The 18,539-nt window shown below is 44.6% G+C and overlaps 1 protein-coding gene across 1 annotated transcript in view; it reads left to right on the top strand.

Annotated features, from left to right (window-relative positions):
• Window positions 1–17,693, top strand: part of SRRM3 (serine/arginine repetitive matrix 3) — a 123,326-nt gene extending 105,633 nt beyond the window's left edge. The window contains exon 13 of the mRNA XM_033922491.1: window positions 17,501–17,693. Coding sequence (XP_033778382.1) covers window positions 17,501–17,693 — 193 coding nt within the window. The remainder of the gene's footprint in view (window positions 1–17,500) is intronic.
• Window positions 17,694–18,539: the final 846 nt, after the last annotated feature.

Raw genomic sequence — 18,539 nt, 5'->3', positions numbered from 1 at the left:
ATTGATGCAATGACATCACACGCATGCATGATGTCATCATACCGATGACTGCGCATGCATGAAGGCCATGCAGAGAGGCCCTATGCCACCAGTGGGGGGGGGGGGGTACTCAACAGGAGAGGTGCCAGGGAGGAGGAAAGGCTTCAGCGCTGGCTGACTACAGGACGTGCCTCTCTCCGCAAGAGGCACATTCTGTAAATAATCTCGCCGCGGCACACAGTTTGCAATTCACTGTGCTCTGCCAGCTTAATCTCCCTGAAATCAGCAGTAGTCAACAACTGGTGTAGTGCACACGTGTGCCAGTGAGCACATAGGTACACCACCATTATATAGAGAAATGAGAGAACGTTAGTTAATAAGGTGAATTTAAGTATAACATCGAAACATTTGAGTTGGATTGCTTTTAGCTCTTCTGATTTGGTTTGTAACCAATAAATGCTGATAAAATACCCCAATGCAAAAAAGTTAAAATAGCTATTTGTGAAATAAACACTTCTCCTAGTACTCTCACCCCTCCTCTGACTTATCTTGTATCCTTTACTCAAGTATCATGCTTAGTATCAAAGTCTTAGGCCCCTCCCTGGGACCTGCGGTTGTCATCAGGAGGGGCAGCAGCTCATCATCAGGGGGGCTCAGCTCGTGGGGTCTTTTGTTTTTTTTAATGGGGCTTATATCTGTGCCATTAAAAAATTAAATAAACAGGTGTTTTTTTCAGGTCGATTGGAGTGACTGCTATTTTTTGTGCATAGCTAAGCAATTTTAGAGCATCGATCGGTCAGCTAGTTTGCATGGCATCTTAATATTAATGACCTATTTACATGCCCGGATCCGAGAATGAGCAATTGCACATAAAAACATGGGGTGAGTCATTTTGTGCATCGGGTCGGCAAATACAATTGGTCGCTAAACCAGTCAAACTGATCATTAGACAATCGGAGACTTTAGTGCATATAGCCCTCTGTCTTTCAGGTGAACTGAAAGAATAAAAAAAAAAAAAAAAGAAAATGGAACACTCTCAAGAGTGTAAAGTCTGTTTCAAGTCTAGCGGGACGTGCGAGTAATTACGAGCTCTATATAAAATTAGCACTGGTTGCACACATTTTTGTATCTGTTATAGCAGCTGACTGATTGTTATAATGTTTATTGGTAATGTTTGTTACAGAGCAGAACAGAATTGTACTATCAGGGATTTTTCCTTTTCCGTCCTTCCAATTATGTCTTTCATTACAGTGCTACTTGATTGCTTGTGTATGAACTGAAGGGGCAGGAGCAGCTCCCTGGGAAGGAGATGGAGTTGAACAGATGATTGACAGTTTTCTGCAAGCAATTTGTGGGTTCCGATGCAAAACCCTAGAGCTCAGGACTACTAGACACTTCTACAAGAAAGAAGATTATCAAGGTAAGAACCTAATCTTTCTAAATCAATTTGAAAGATCTATTCCCCTACTCCTTAGGGGCTTCTTTTACAAAGTTGCAGCAGAGGTTTCTACCATGGGCTGGCGAGGTAAATGCTTCGACGCTCATAGGAATTCTGTGAGCGTTGGAGCATTTACCTCGCCAGTCCATGGTAGAAACCTTTACTGCAATTTTGTAAAAGCTAGTGTATGTTAGGTATTTTTTTTTTTTAATATCAGTCTCTATACTCCTAGAAAGTACACTTAGAAATTATGACTTTTGTCAGGCTGATGTGATCAGAATCATTAATAGTCCCTTGCCCTACAGCAAACAGATTATACAGGAAAATATACAGGACTACCTTATAGGAGTTTGAACTACAGCATAATATAGGCTCATGACTGACTGTCCCTAGGTTGAAGGCAGCAGCTCAGTTGTGATTCGCTTTGGGAGGTGAGAGTTACTAGTAAGTATGATTTCTGAAGAATTTGATTTCTTTATTCTTGTCTTTCTGTCAGTCATTTAATTAACCTGTCTCTTCTGTGCATTGTCAGGCCTGTTCACTGGTGAGGGGTTTTCCTGTACAATGAGTATAGTCAGTGACCTACAACTGAGCCAGGTAGCTGGGATCCCATTTGTGTTCAAATTTGTTAAAAACCCAAGAACATGAATCCTTTATTTCAGAAATGTCATGTCATTTGATGTTTTTAGAACATAAGAATTGACATACTGGGTTAGACCAAAGCGCAGTATCCTGTTTTTCAACAGTAGCTAATCCAGGTCAGGATTCCCACTGTTTACCCCCCAAGTCTACCTTAATAACAGTTTATGGATTTTTCTTGTCCAAACCTTTTTTAAACAAAGTTACATGAACTGCTTTTGCAACATCCTCCAGTAATTAATTCCAGGATTTGCTTTGTAACTTGATAATGTGTCCCTTACTCTTTGTATTTTTTAGAAAGAGTAGAAACAAAACCAGAAGGAAATAAATCCGCAGAGTAACAAATGCAGATCAAAAGGAGCAGATAAAGCCAAAGGAGAAAGCACATAGATTTAGTTTATTATTAAAACTGACCCACCAAAGCCTTGTTTCGGCAAATGAAGCCTGTGTCATGGTCACAAATCCAGTCACCAAAGAACTACAGGGTCAACCAACTCCCCAAAGTTAAAAAGAACTGGAAAAAAAGTCATTTATCAATACTCACATTGTCAAACAAACTCTGAGGACTTTCGTAGAGATCAGACTCCACAGGTAACCCTTGGGGGGAGAGGCTAGGAATGCTGGCCTAGTGCCTAACCCCTCAATAAGCCTGGTTCTAAGGCAGAAGTTGTAGAGGCTCAGCATTAAAGATAGTTTTAACAGCAACCTGTGAACTGCATTTATAACTTGCATATATTTGCTTGAGGAGAGAGCTGTTGAATAAAAGTGTTCTTTTAGGACCGTTTTGAGACTTTGGATCTGTTTAGGATCTCTTTGAGACTTACTACTGTAAATGGGAGAGAGGCCTGGAAAACTCTTAAAGTCCTCTTATCTTAAGGGGTCCTGGTCCTTTTCAACCTTTTCGCAAACCTTTAAAAACTATTTTATTTGCCAAACATTTCGGAAATCAGTTACATTAATATTTTCTGACCGTTACTTTTTTTGCATTTTTTTAGTTACTGTTAACCGAGTCGAGCTCCATTTTTGTTGAAGACCTGGTATACAAAACTAAGTTTTAGTTTAGCTTGGTTTAGTTTAAGCCAAGTGTGCTATATTTCATGGGAGTGTGAATGCTCTCACCCTAACTGAAAAGCACTCCTTGAGGAGAGACCTCAGGCTGGTTTCAGCATCTTAGTTTGAGACTGAACTCTGAGAATTTTTTAAGAGATCAGACTCCATAGGTAACCTTTGATGTTAATTCCCACTCGTCCACCCCAAGGCAGAGCTTTTTTGGCTCTTCAGCCAACCAGGAACAGGGGCATTGCTTTGATAGAATTTTTCTGTTCTTTCTTTTTCTTCCAGGTGTATTTCTGCAACCACATTATGGCTGGGAAACATCATATCACCAAAGCTGCTTCTCAGGTTACAGCGTCTGTCTCTGCGCAGACAGAAAATGCTACCCAGGCAGAGGGAGTGATTCCATGTGCAAGCTGTCTTCAGCTTGAATCCCTCATTAAGAAAGTAAAGGAACTGAGAGAGGAGGTGGCAAGATTGAGAAGCATCTGTGAGAATGAGAGGTACATTGATGAAATGGTTCATGAGGCATCAAAGATTTCTAGAAGTGGGGAAGAAGAGGCTGTGCTGAGGGAAGCCAGCTGGACTCAGATTACGGAACCCTGCAAGATTGGTACTGTGACTCCACCCGCGATGGGGCTAAATGGTGTACATCCAAGGGTGCTGAAGGAATTTGGGGAAGTTATGGTGGCTCCGCTGACTGACCTTTTCAATGCTTCTCTAGAGTTGGGAGTGGTACCGGAGGACTGGAGAAGGGTGGATGTGGTCCCTCTCCACAAAAGTGGAAGTAAGGAAGAAGTAGGGAATTACAGGCCTGTAAGTTTGACTTCTGTTATAAGCAAATTTATGGAAACACTTTTAAAATAGAGAATGGTAAAGTTTCTGGTATCTGGTGGATTACAGGACCAGAGGCAACATGGATTCACTAGAGGAAGGTCTTGTCAGACAAATCTGATCAATTTCTTTGACTGGGTGACCAGAGAATTGGTTAGGAGTGCGCTAGATGTGGTATATTTAGATTTTAGCAAAGCCTTTGACAGTGTACCAAGCACACTTCTAATAAATAAACTGAGTGCTATTGGGATGGGCCCCAAAGTGACAGACTGGGTCAGGAACTGGTTAAGTGGAAGACGACAGAGGGTAGTGGTCAATGGAGATCGCTCTAAAGAAAGGGATGTCACCAGTGGTGTGCCTCAAGGTTCTGTTCTTGGGCCCGTTCTTTTTAACATTTTTATAAGCGATATTGCTGAAGGGCTATCAGGTAAGATTTGCCTCTTTGTGGATGATACCAAAATCTGCAATAGAGTAGAGTGTACAATTCTGGAGACCACATCTTCAAAAAGATATAAAAAGGATGGAGTCGGTCCAGAGGAAGGCGACTAAAATGGTGTGTGGTCTTCGTCATAAGATGTTTGGGGACAGACTTAAAGATTTCAATAAGTATACTTTAGAGGACAGGCAGGAGAGGGGAGATACGATAGAGATGTTTAAATATCTATGTGCGTAAATACGCATGAGTCAAGTCTCTTTTAATTGAAAGGAAGCTCTGGAATGAGAGGGCATAGGATGAAGTTAAGAGGTGATAGGCTCAAGAGTAATCTAAGGAAATACTTTTTTACAGAAAGGGTAGTAGATGCGTGGAACAGTCTCCCGGAAGAAATGGTGGAGACTGAAACTGCGTCTGAATTCAAGAAGGTGTGGGATAGGCACGTGGGATCTCTCAGAGAAAGAAAGAGATAATGGTTATTGCAGATGGGCAGACTAGATGGGCCATTTGGCCTTTATCTGCCATCATGTTTCTATGTTACGATATGAATATTGATAAATGACTTTGTTCCCAGTTCTTTATAACCTTAGGACAATGAACTGTTCCCAGGTCTTTTTATATATTCTAGAAGATTTGGTTGACTGTGATTGAATCTGTGATCCCTAATACAGGCTCTTTTTTGCTGAAACACTGGTTGATTTTATCAATAAACTGAATTTACATATGCTGTTTCTCCTTTGGCCATTTCTTCTCTTTTTGAAATAATAAACAATCGATTAATGTTTACCCATTCCATTTTATTCAGGATTTTATACACCACAGCTGTCTCTTCTCCAAACTGAAGAGTCCTAACCTCTTTAGCTTTTCCTTACTTTCCTATGCCAAAATAATCTAGAATGTGTAGTCTTGTGTTTCCTCATGAAAGATAATAAGCCTCTCAATGTTCACCAAGTTATTGGTATTCCTAGCCTAACTCTACCAGCCGAGTGGTGGGTGGGTTTCTCAATCCAATTTCGATATGTTCTGTAGGCTGTGTGACAGGGTGTATGGCCAGTAGAAGGAAGTCTGAGCAGCAGAAGGAGGAGCTAATTTGCTGCAAAGACACCTGAGAGCTTCCTATTCACCATGAGTGGAAAAGAGAACTGAAAACCAGCGCAAAGAGCTGGGAAAAGCAAGAGCTCCTTCGAGGGGAGGAATGCTGGTGAAAGCCTAACCCTCAGGAAGCCTAACTTTAACTGACCTGCATGGTAGAACTTGGAGAGTGCTCAAACTTGACATCCAGCAGAGGGACCGCAAGGAGAGTGTCTAAAGAACTGGAAAAATCCTCAGTAAGAGTGCCTGAGGACTCGGAAGAGTCCTCAGGGAGGTACTAGTTACAGGAGGGTCTGCAGTGTACCGATGCTATTCCGATTGACAGAGGCTGGTGGAGTGACCGGTGGGAAGACCGATGGTGACCACTGGAGGAATCAGAGTGACTGGTTGGGATCAGAGGAGCCGGCAACCAGCGGTGTCCAGGACCGGTGGGGATCCAAGAGATCGGCAACCAGAGTGACCGGAAAACTATGATTCAATCACTAGGGATAAAAAGAAAGATGAAAAGAAAAAATTTTAATGAGCACATTTTGGTTAATATTCAAAAGCACTTATACTGTCAACATCAGTTCTGGTTACATAAGTGTTTGTTTTTAATATTTCCTGCCAACAAATGGATAAATTTTGTCCATGCAAGTTAATATATGGTCAAAATGTACCTGTTTAAGTTGAGGAGGGCCAGTGGCATCTGGGAGATTAGGACCAAAAAATATATGGATAGCAGCTAGAGGGCAACTGAAAATAACTTTTTTCCAGTTTCAGCCAAAACTAAATCTGCAGCCAAAATTCACCGTTCAGTTTCAACTGAAACTAAAACTGGACTGGTCTTCAAACAAGCACAGGCCCCCAATCCCTCCATCCTCCCTCCCTCCTCCACCTACCAATTAGCTGCTGGCATCAACATTTAAAAAGGAGATAGAGCAGTTTGTATAGACTGGTAAGCCTGACGGTGCTGGGCAAAATGGTAGAGACTATTATAAAGAACAAAATGACAGAACATATACATAAGCTTGGATTAATGAGAGAAAGAAAGCATGGTTTTAGTCAAGAGAAATCTAACCTCACCATTTCTTTGAAGGGGTGAATAAACATGTGGATAAAGGTGAACCTGTTGATATTGTGTATTTGGATTTTCAAAAGTACCTCATGAAAGACTTCTGAGGAAATTAGAAAGTCATGGGATATGAGGTAATGTCATTTTAAGGATTGAGACTTGGTTGAAATACAGAAAACAGAGAGTGGGGCCGCTACTTTTTAATATATTTATCAATGATCTAGAGCTATCTAGTGAGATAATTAAATTTGCTGATGACACAAAGGGGTCCTTTTATCAAGCTGCACTAGCGGGGTTAGCATGTCAGACATTTCATCACGCGCTAACCCCCACGGCCTGCTAAAAAACTAACGCCTGCTCAATGCTAGCACAGCAGATGGTTTAACACGCATTAAACCCCTACTACAGCTTGATAAAAGTTGTTCAAAGTTGTTAAAGAGGATTGTGAAAAATTGCAAGAGGACCTTGTGAGACTGGAAGACTGGTCATCAGAATGGCAGATGGCAGAATGGCAAGTGCAAAGTGATGCAGGTGGGAAAGAGGAACCCAAACTAAAGCTATGTGAACCTGGGTTCTGTGTTAGGAGTCATTGCCCAGGAAAAGAATCTAGGTGTCATTGTTGAGGATATGTTGAAACCCTCAGGTCAATGTTCGGTAACGGCTAAGAATGTTAGGAATTATCAGAAAACAAAGATGAAAATGTTATAATGCCTTTGTACAGCTGCACCTTGAATACCATGTGCAGTTCGGGTTGCCGTATCTCAAAACAGCTATAGCCGAATTAGAAAAGGTACAGAGAAGGGTAACAAAAATGATAAAAGGGATGGGACGACTTCCCTATGAAGAAAGGTTAAAATAGCTAGGGCTCTTCAGCTTGGAGAAGAGATAGCTCAGGGGTGATATGATAGAGATCTATTTTAAAAAATGAGTGGAGTGGAAAGGGTAGATGTAAATCACTTGTTCACTCTTTCCATAAAACTACCAGGACATGGGGACATGCGATGAAGCTACTAAGTAGAAGATTTAAAACAAACTGCAGGAAATATTTCTTCACATATCGTGTAATTAAACTCTGGAAATCATTGCTGGAGAATGTGGTGAGATCAGTTAGTTTAGCAGGGTTTAAAAAAAGGTTTGGATAACTTCTTAAAAGAGAAATCCATAGGTCATTATTGAGATGGCTTGGGGAAATTAATTGCTTATTCCTAGGATAAGCAGCATAGAATCTGTTTTGCTACTTGGGATCTAGCTAGGTGCTTGGGACCTGGATTGGCCACTGTTGGAAACAGGATACTGAGCTTGATGGACCTTTGGTCTGTCCCAGTATGGTAATTCTTATGTTATTATTAGGTTCTATAAGTGATACATGCAAATTGTCATGCTAGTTGGAAATTTGGCACATAAGTTTCTTGAATTAAGAGTTGGTAGAAATGAAGACTATCTGAATTCAAGAAAGCTTGGGATAAGTGCATAGGATGAGCAGACTGGGTCACATGATTGTTATCTGTCTTCATTTTTCTATATTTCTATAATAGGACCATCTATTCAACAGGTACAAGCTGGCAGAAAATTTACTTAAATATATCCCGATAACTTTATACAGCAGCCAACCCACCAAATATTGATCTTAATTCTCTTTATAAAGGTGGTTAATAAAAAAAATTTTAAACTTAAAATTACAACCAAAAAGTTGGTAACCTTAGCAACACCAGTTAACATGCTCTGAATCTTGACACAAGTTAACAAATGTTTAATACACTGCTAATCTAATCCAGTAATGTACTAAATTCTAATGTCTATTTTCAGCAATTCACGTAGCTTTCTGATACCTTCAATGAAAAAGGAGTTGCATTATGCTTTAAGTTACCAGTCTAAATCACTTACAACTAACCTTTGCTGTAGGCCTAGTGATGGCTTGAGTACTGAAGAAATAGCTAAGGCCTCTGACAAAAGAAATTACTTTTCATTTTTATTTCTTAGTTGATTAGGCTTACATGGTAAATCAAGGTAGAATATTATAATCCAGGGTGACTAGATTGCTAAATCTTCTGGGGCAGTGCTGGTTTTGCCTGGTTACATCTGTGACCTTTCAGTGCCTGCAGAAACTGGCATAATCTAATCAGCTGCCTCCAGAATAGAGTTATGGCCTCTCTACTAATCTAAAATTAAGCTATTAAGGATCTTTGGTACAATTTTGAGATTAACACAAGCAAATGAATGTGTCCATTTACTGTAGATATGCAGAAGAAAATAAAATTAGAGGTTCCAGTCTCAGAATTAACTCACTTGGGGGTCAAAGTACAAAGTACTCTCTTGAGTCAATCAGTAGATGTCACTGTTACACAATGGTTGGATTTTCTTTGGCTCATGGACTGTTTGAGATCAAAGGTATTTGTGAGGGCACCCTAGGCAAACCATGAACCTTGTGCCCCTCCCAACCCCTCCCTTGCCCCCTTCATATTTTGATAATTATACTCAATAATCATAGTCATTCCAATGCCATCACTCCCAGAACAATCCTGTAAAATACATGATTCAACATCATACTTTTCAATACTAAACTTTATGAATATATGCCCACATAATGAGAACTATTTGAAAATTGCTACTCTTCATTAGACATATGTACTTTGAGCTAGTGTGACTGTCGAGGTCTCTGTTTTGTGTGACTGCAGCTGCTCTTTGCCACTCCCCAGAAGTTGCCTGTTTTATCTAATGGTGACGTTGGCCCTGTTTATGAGGGTGGTAAAGCCCACACCACAGAAATGGAAATTCTATAACTACACACATGCACCATGCGCATGCAATTGCTGTTTACACTATGTGCTATTCCATAAAATATCTTGTAAGTGCATAAGCATGTAACTGCAAGGGTTATCTTGCTAACATGGATTCAGACCTAATCTCAGTACCAAATCTCTACTTATCTCTAGGATTCAGCAATTGCAAGCACGCAATAAGTTTGCAATTTTGCTACAATTCGATCTATCGGTGGCCTTCGACGTCATTCACCATGATATTTTGATTTACCAACTTTCTGAGATAGGTATTGATTAGACTTGTTTTCAAAATTCTTACAATCTCGCTCATATACTGTTAATATGAACGGCACCATATCATCCTCTTGGAAGCCTTTATGCAGAGTCCAGCAGGGATCATCTTTATCACCTATTCTTTTCAACATTTATTTGACTACTTTGAATCTTTTCCGTTTATCCCCCTGCAAAACACTACGTATGCAGACAACATCTTTGTTCTCCTTGAGATTGACTCAAACCTCACTAACTTTGTTGGGAATATAATAGAATGTATAATGAAACTTCAATCTCGGGCCCTTACGGTACAAATGAAACTGAACGAGTCCAAAACAAAGTTACTTTGTCTTGGCCCAAAATTAGAGCAGCTACCTTTGTCCATTCTGTTGCCTTCAGGATCCTCTCCGCAGATTGAATTCTCAAATAAAGTTCTGGGTGTCATTATAGATTCAACACTCATTCACTGACACTAAATGTTTTTTAGTCTTCATATGTTGAGGAAAGTGAGATCCTGTTTCCATCATCAACACTTTGCTGTCCTTGTTCAATCAATCATCCTTTCGAGGCTGGATTATTGTAATTTGGTCTATTTAGGCTTGACCAAGAAAAGCTTTCAGAGACTTCAACTGATCCAGAATACTGCTGCTAGGCTGATCTTTGCAAATTTGATCACGTCTCTCCACTCCTGCAAAAACTTCATTGGCTTCCTATAATTTCCAGGGTTTATTTTAAATGTGCCTGCTTAACATTTAAGATCTTGCATGGCATCCTTCCTCCTTTAATCCCCCTGTCTTGGAATTCTGTAAGATCTGACATTACCAGATCTACTCAAAAATTTAAATTGTCCTTTCCTACACTGAAAGGCGTTACCAACATTAGCACAATTACTGAGCTGTGGAATGATTTTCCTATTCATCTGTGCGATCTAGGTTCTTTCCAACCATTTCGAAAACATCTGAACACTTGGCTATTTTCAAAGTTGTAAATTCCGCTCCTCTCCATACTATTCCAAATCCATGTGGTATATAAGCCTAAGGTTTAGTTTAGTTTTACTAAACCGTGATAGTAGTTTTTAGTGCAGGGAGCCTATGAGTGTCGGGAGCAGCATGGGGCATTCAGTGGAGCTCCCTGTGCTAAAAACCACTATCATGGTTTAGTAAAAGGGGAGGGTGTATATTTGTCTATTTTTGTATAGCTGTTACTGAGATGATATTGCATATTTTATATTCAAATCTATTTTATTAAGCAAAAATAAACACAACAGTAAGAACAACCATGGTATGCATTTTCATCAACAACCGTGGAGGACTGGACTCTTATGCCCTCCCCGGACCCACCTCACCCCCACCCCACAGCAAAGAATCCCCCACCCCCCACCCTCCCTTCCCCATCCCCCCACAGATACAGAAACTCGTAGGCAGGGATCAGCAAAGACACTTAGAAGCACAGAGTCAGAGGTGAAGTCTATTCAAAACACGGCTACGACTCTCAGGAGTCAAAATGTTCAAATACGGAGTCCAAGTGTGAACAAAGTCTCTGCTCTGGCGTCGAGAAGAACAGGCCAAACGGGCCTCCCAACCCAGCAGTTCATGAAGGCGATTCCTCCAATACCAAAAAGAAGGTGGTTCAGAAGAAAGCCAGCAACACAAGATACATTTCTTCCCCAAAATAAAACATTTACTAAGAAATAATTTTTCATAATAAGTGTACATATTCAAGAAAGAGAAATGGGCAAACAGCATAGACTGCACTGAGACTGGCACAGGGGTCTGCAACAAGCCCTGTAAAAAGGAGGCCAGCTCCGTCCAGAATACCTGAATCCCCTCACAACTCCAAATACCATGAAAGTAAGAGTTTACCTCCACCGAACAGCGGATGCATAATTGAGTATCAATACAACCCATATGGTACGCCTGACTCTGGGAAGCATAGGCCCTCAGAACAGTGCGAAAATGACATTCACGTAAGTCAGCACTATGGACCAAGCCCGCAGTGCGTCTCAGGGTAGTTAACAAAAAGTTTTCCCCCCCCCAAATCCCTACCCAGGTCCCGCCGCCAGGCCTCCAAAATACCAGGGAAAACCCTCGGCGGGCAAAGATCCAGGATCCGGCCATGCAAAACAGAGATAGAGACCCTGGAATCAGGATCTGCAGTCAAAAAAGTACAGAGCCGGGTCCCAAAATCCCCCCGCAAAGAAGTCCCCTGGAGGGAAGCTATGTAGTGACTGAGTTGACAATAAGCAAAAGGAAGACCAATCTCAGGGACCCCCCTCCCCGCCAAGTCAGCACTAGATAAGAGAGACCCATCATCCCGCAGAACATGCCGCAACTGTTCCACCCCCCCGAGCCCTCCACCGACCAAACACAGAAGGTCCAACCCCCGGAGGGAAAGCTAAGTTCCCCACCAACGGGAGGAGTACACTAGTATGAGAGTCCTGATTCCACAACCGAAGGATTTTATGCCACACTGTCCACAAGGACCTAAACAAAATACTACGCTTACAGGGTCGCGGCAGTTTAGATAACGGGGCATGTAGGAGATACAATAGATGAAGAGGATAGAAATGATCCCGCTCCAGAGAAAGATCCGTATAAAAAGAGGTACCCAACATCCAATCACTAATATGACGAAGCAAACAGGCCTGGTTATAAACCCTGATGTCAGGCACCCCCAAACCACCCCCGTAGGCAGGCCCCACCAGCAAGGACCATTTCAGTTTAGGTCTACGTCCACCCCAACAAAACTGGATCAATAGGGAGGTGAGGGAACGAATATCCCTCTGCAACAAAAAAAGGGGAAGAGACTGAAGAACGTAAAGCCATCTCGGGAAGACCACCATACGAAATAAATGAATTTGTCCCAACAGAGACAGCGGCAGCGCCTGCCATTTGGCTAGCAACAGTTTAGTATCCGCTAGGAGTTTATCAATGTTAAGACGATACAGTTGGGACACATCCATAGTCAGCCTGATCCCCAGATATCTAAAAGAGGAGTTAGCCCAGCGCAACGGGAAACTGTCCCCCCAAAACCGCCGAAGATGAACCGAGGAAGCCAGCGCCTCCGATTTCGCAAAATTCAAGGCGAAGCCAGAGAAATCTCCATATTCCCGAAGGCTCTCCAACAGTACGGGTAAGGAACGCTGCGGGTCCGTTAAAAAGACCAATAGGTCATCTGCAAACACTGCCAGTTTAAAATGGAAGTCTCCCAAGGCCAATCCCCGAATATCCGCATTTGCCTGAAGCTCCCGAAGTAGAGGGTCTAAAGAAAGCACAAACAGGAGCGGCGACAAGGGGCAGCCCTGGCGAGTCCCTCGGCAAATAGGAAAAAAGCCAGAGCAAGTCCCGTTAACCAAAATCCTCGCCTCTGGATCACTATACAGCGCCTGGATCGCACCGAAAAAGAAAGGGCCCAAACCGTACGTCCGCAGCACCGCAAAAAGGTAATCCCACCTCACCTTATCGAACGCCTTTTCGGCATCAAAACTGATGAGCATGGCAGGGCTACCGTCCTGTCCCACCCATTCCAATGCTAACAAGATGCGCCGGATATTCTTAGCTACCGGCCTATCCCGCACAAACCCCACCTGAGAGTCTGAGATCACCGATGGCAAAACGCGCGCCAGGCGGGTAGCCAAAAGTTTAGCCAAAAGCTTTGCCTCATAGTTCAACAATGATATAGGACGGTACGATGCAGGCAAAAGAGGTTCCTTACCAGGCTTCGGGAGAACTATAATAGATGCTAGATTTACATAGCAAGGAAGAAAACCCTTAGCAACACTCAGATTATAAACCTTAGCCAGCACTGGCGCTACTTCCATCACCAACAACTTATAGAACTCACTCCGAAGCCCATCCGGGCCCGGCGCCTTGCCCAACGGACTGACCCCAATCGCCCCTTCCACCTCCTCTGCGATAATGGGAAGATCTAAAGTGGCAGCATCCCGCTGAGATAAACAAGGCAAATCAAGGCTGTCAAGATAAAGTTGCCCTTCCAAAAGCTCGGGGCCTGGATCTGTATACACCTCAGCAAAGAACTCCCGCAATAATTCACATATCTCCTCCGGCCGATGATGCAGCACCCCAGAAGAGCCCCGAAGAGCCGATATACTCTCAGATCCGCCCCTTGGATGCGCCAGGCGGGCCAACAATCGACTACTCTTATTCGCAAACCGAAATAAGTGAAACTTAAAGTACTCCCTCGTCCGCAAAGCCCGGAGATGCAACAATTCATTCAGTTCCTGCTGGACCTCTAAGAGCTGTGCCCGAAGCAGGAACGAGGGCGCCCTGCCGTACTGACATCTCAACACAGTCGCCTTCCGCTCTAAAGCCAGAACCAGCCTATGCTTCAGCTTCGACTCCCTGGCCACATAAGAAATGACATCCCCCCGTAAAACCGCCTTAGCCGTCTCCCAGTAGAGAATGGGATCATCACAATGCAGCTGATTATTAAGTTGAAAATCACGCCAGCGCTGTATCAAAAACTCGTGAAAACGGGTATCCCTATACAGGTAACAAGGAAACCGCCAGGACCCTCTATTAATTGGAGAGTCTCCCCAAGTCCACCGAAATCCCACCCAAGTGTGGTCAGATATTTCAATGGGGCCCATATCAACCCCCATTACCCGGGGAAGCAGTGCTCGAGAAATAAGGATAAAATCAATTCGGGAAAACGTCCCGTGCGCCCTGGACAAGTGGGAGTAATCCCTCTCCAATGGGTGTAGCACCTGCCACACATCAAGCAACCCCAGGGTGGATTCCAAAAGTTGACTGCCCATATAAAGTTTGGAGGACTCTCTACCCATCGAAGCAGAGCGATCCAATTTTGGATCCAGTACCTCGTTAAAGTCCCCGCCCACCAGCATCGGAAAATCTCCAAACCACAAGAGTTGATTGCGAAGCCCCCTAAAAAACCTGGCCGAAGGATTGTTAGGAGCGTAAACATTGCAGAGCAAAAGTGGCCTATTATCAAGTAACACTAAGGCAACTATGTAACGCCCACTAGGGTCGCGGAGCACTTTCTGGGTGTGTAAGCGAAGACCCTTACGGATCAAAATAATAACACCTCCCTTTCCCCCCACGGTGGGCGCCTCCAAATAGGAACCCACCCACCAGGTACAGAGCTTGGCATGTTCCGCTGAGGATAAACGGGTCTCCTGTAAAAAGGCAATAGAGGTTTTAGAGCGATTCAAACGCTGCAATATTTTGGAGCGCTTAATGGGGGAGTGGATCCCCCCAACATTCCAAGAAGTTAAAGTGTATTCAAGAGCAATCCACTCAATAGCCAAATCACACAAGAAGAAAGAACCAGTACAATACCAGAGAAGCGTCACAGCCACCGCTCCCCCAGCTTCTCGCCACCTCTGGCCCCGAGAATCAAGCCATACCCCTGCCACCGAGTCAATCCCCTAGCACAGAACCCCCATACCCCCCCCAAATTCCCCCCAAAGCCTCACCACAGAAACCCTGAAACCCTTCAAACCCCCCCCTTCCAACCACCCCCCTCCCCACCCCACGATCCCCCTCCCACAACCAACCCTCACCCAATCTACACCTAAGACACCCCAATAAGGGCATCACTTCTAGGAAACCAGTTACACCTCCCTCGGGAATAATGACCAATACCCCCTGACCCGCAAACCCCAAAACTCAGAGAATAGTAAAAGCAGCCTCCATCAGCCAAAACCCCCCAAGACACTCAACCCACCCCTCCCCTCCAGGAACACCACAGCCACACCACCTACCCGCAGACACACTCCCCAAGCCAAATCCCCAATGCTTAAATAACTAGATAGGCCAGGAACAGACCTTAACTAACAAAGAACAGGCAGGTCAACCCCCCTCCTTCCTCACACACACCACTCAGGCAGACCTTCAAGGAACACAGAGACCCAACTCTAAGGGAGAGGAGAGAAACCCCCAGTCCAAACTCAAACCACAGATCTGGCCCCAGATATGGGTCTCCTCAGTCCACAGCCGCTCCCTGCGGTGGTTCCTCAGGCAACATCTCCGTCACGAAACGCTGCACGGCCTCCAAGGTGTCGAAATGATGAGCTCTACCCAGATGTGTCAACCTCAGGCGAGCCGGGTACTGCAGGGAAAAAGCAATGTGACGCTGGATGAGACGGGTGCATAAAGGTGAAAACCTGCGTCGTGCCTGAGATACCTCCGCTGAGTAGTCTTGGAAGCAAAGTATGGGCTTGTTGTCATACAAGAGCTTCTTGCCCTGCCGCAGCGCACGCAGGACCTCCATCTTATGATGATAATTCAGGATACGGCAAATGACCACTCGAGGTCTGTCAGCATTCTCTCTCCGCTGCCCCAAGCGATGCGCCCTCTCCACCCGCAAGGGGCCCGAGGAAGATGATAGAGACAAAGACTCGGGCAACCAGCGTTCCAAAAGAGCCCCCAGCTCCACATCCCGCACCGATTCAGGCAGGCCAACAAACCGAAGGTTATTCCGGCGGGACCTGTTCTCCAAGTCATCCACCTAGGCACGCAACGCAGCCAACGCTGAAGTGTGGGCGGACTGCTCCTGGGCAAGCTGCTGGATGTGATCCTCCGCAGCACTCACCCTCTGCTGAGTCTCCTTGACCTCCGATGTGAGGGAGGCAAATCGCTGGTCCAGCGTGTCCAGTTTATCAAGGATGCGCTGTAGTTTGTCCCCCAAAGAGCTCTCGAGGGCAGCTTGAACCTCTGCCGTAACTGCGGACACCCAGGATGAGTGCGGAGCCTCCGGCAACGGGGGTGCCACGGGATCCGCCAACTTGGCGTCTGGCAACTTACTCCGCTCCCGATCCTTCCGGACCGCCTTAGTTGCCATGGCGATCCCACTCTAGGCTCCCCGCTCTTACCGTGCCACCAGGAAGCTCCCCAGCACAGGGAGAAGACCGATCCTGGAATCCGGTCCACAGGAGGAGAGTCACACCGCGCCCCGGGGTCAGAGTCCCAGCCAGCTGCCTTCTGCTGCACCACGTGGCCCCCGGGAGACCTGAGATCGGAGCTGCAGGGCTGCCAGCAGGACGGCTGCAGAGTCGTGCCGCGTCCCCAGTAAACTCCCCAGCACGGGAAGATGACCGCACCGAAGGCAGACCTGCAGGGGGAGAGCCGCGCCGCGTCCCAGCAGAGCAGACTCACGGCCGCACGCTACCCGCGGCGCCACGTGGCCGCCGGCCGTCCCGAACGAGTGAGGCAGAGCCGCGGAGGAAATTTCTTCTCGGTTGCTCCGCTGTTCCAGCAACCTCCCCAGTGCCGCAGACAACCCGAACCAGAGGGAAAAGTGCAGGTTAATAGCCGCGCCGTGGTCAGGTGAAGCGGAGCTGTGGCAGCACGCTGTCTACAGCTCCATGTTTCCGCCGGAAGTCGATATTGCATATTTTAAAGTCATCTGCCTTGACCTCTTTGAAAAAAACCCGAATATAAATGATAATTAACATTTTCTCTGTGTACAATGTGCTTTGTGTTTTTTAAAACTTTATTTTTGGTAGATCATTTTGACTTGGTCATTTTAAAAGTAGCTCACATACCAAGAAAGTGTGGGCAGCCCTGCCTTAATGCATTAGGTGCACAGGTTTGCCTGGATTTTCGGTGCCCAACATTTAGCACCCTTTTTAAAATTGCTTTCATAGTGCATGTACATAACTGGTATTAGAACATGGTGATAAATTCCTTGGTAGAGATGCTGTAGCACCAGAAATTTGCTTCTGATCTGTTAGATGAATTTTGGAGGCCAGCACTATTGCAGAAATCAGAGCATTATTGGAGTATAAAGGAGCTCATAGCTGATTGATCAGTTGTTTCCTCTATATTTTACTGTACTTTATCAGAGCTGTTCCATAGACATTTCTGAGAGTACTCAAGCCTAAAAGATAATTACAGTTATTTGGAGGAAGGGGGTTGATTATTATTGCATCATCTTGTACTGACTACTTTCCTTTCTCTTTCCAGTGCTCGCAAGCGCCCAATTCCTTACTACAGACCCAGCCCTTCCTCTTCTAGTTCCATGAGCAGCTGCTCCTACAGCCGCAGCCGCAGCCGCAGTTATGACAGCTACAGCAGCTACAGTCGGAGCCGAACCCGTAGCCCAAGCCACAGTCCCAGCTACAACAGCCGCAGCAGCTCAGAAAGTGCCGGATTCTGAGCCTACACAGGACCACAATAAGCAGAGAACTCATGGCCCTCCTCACCTCTACTCCTGCATATGGTGCAGCTCTTGTGCTCTCTTCCCTCCAGTCCCTCCTACCATGTAAGAGTAGGTTTGTATATGTGGCAGGAATGGGTTGGGTTGGGTTGGGAGGTGTAGGGAGCTCAAGTCATAATCCTAGGTCTGGGAACCTCTTCGCATCCTCACTAAGCGGTGATATGAGGAAGGAATTTTTTTGTGGAAAAAGAAAGGGTCACAAATTGAGCCTTTATGAAAAAAAACACAAAACCCAGACTCTAGCAATACCTGAAGAAGGCTGGTTTTCTTTGAAAGGGATTTTCCAATTCATCAGCATGAGAGAAACAGATACTTCACCATGTCAAACCCTTTCTCAATCTGGGATTTTAATTTATTCTGAGAGCCCAACTGACCACCTTCTAAGGGGTGCATTCTAAAAACAGTGAGTTCCTTCAACAGCTGGAGGTTCCAAAATGAAAAGAACATAAATGAATCATTCTGGTCTTCTTAAGTCTATGAACAAATATGAAAGGTTAAAGGCAAGGAGCAAGGACATGTGACAAGGACAAAACCCACAGGCTAGACAGAGCCAAGGAAGTGGCATATATTTTATTTATTTAATTAGTTCAAGATGTATTCCTGGAGTTTTATTTATTGATTGAGGATGCTGAAGCCAAACCATTAGGTCAAAGGCTGACAGTGGGCACTCTTCATAGGATTCAGATTCAGTCCACAAGAAATGCAATGGCAGAGGCAAGTTTTTGTGGTTTCGGTGCACCAGAGTCATGCTACACCATTACATCTATTTTTCCTCAGGCCGTGGCT

This window comes from Geotrypetes seraphini, chromosome 15 (assembly GCF_902459505.1).
Source record: "Geotrypetes seraphini chromosome 15, aGeoSer1.1, whole genome shotgun sequence".
Lineage (NCBI taxonomy): Eukaryota > Metazoa > Chordata > Amphibia > Gymnophiona > Dermophiidae > Geotrypetes > Geotrypetes seraphini.
This window is presented reverse-complemented; position numbering and strand designations above follow the sequence as displayed.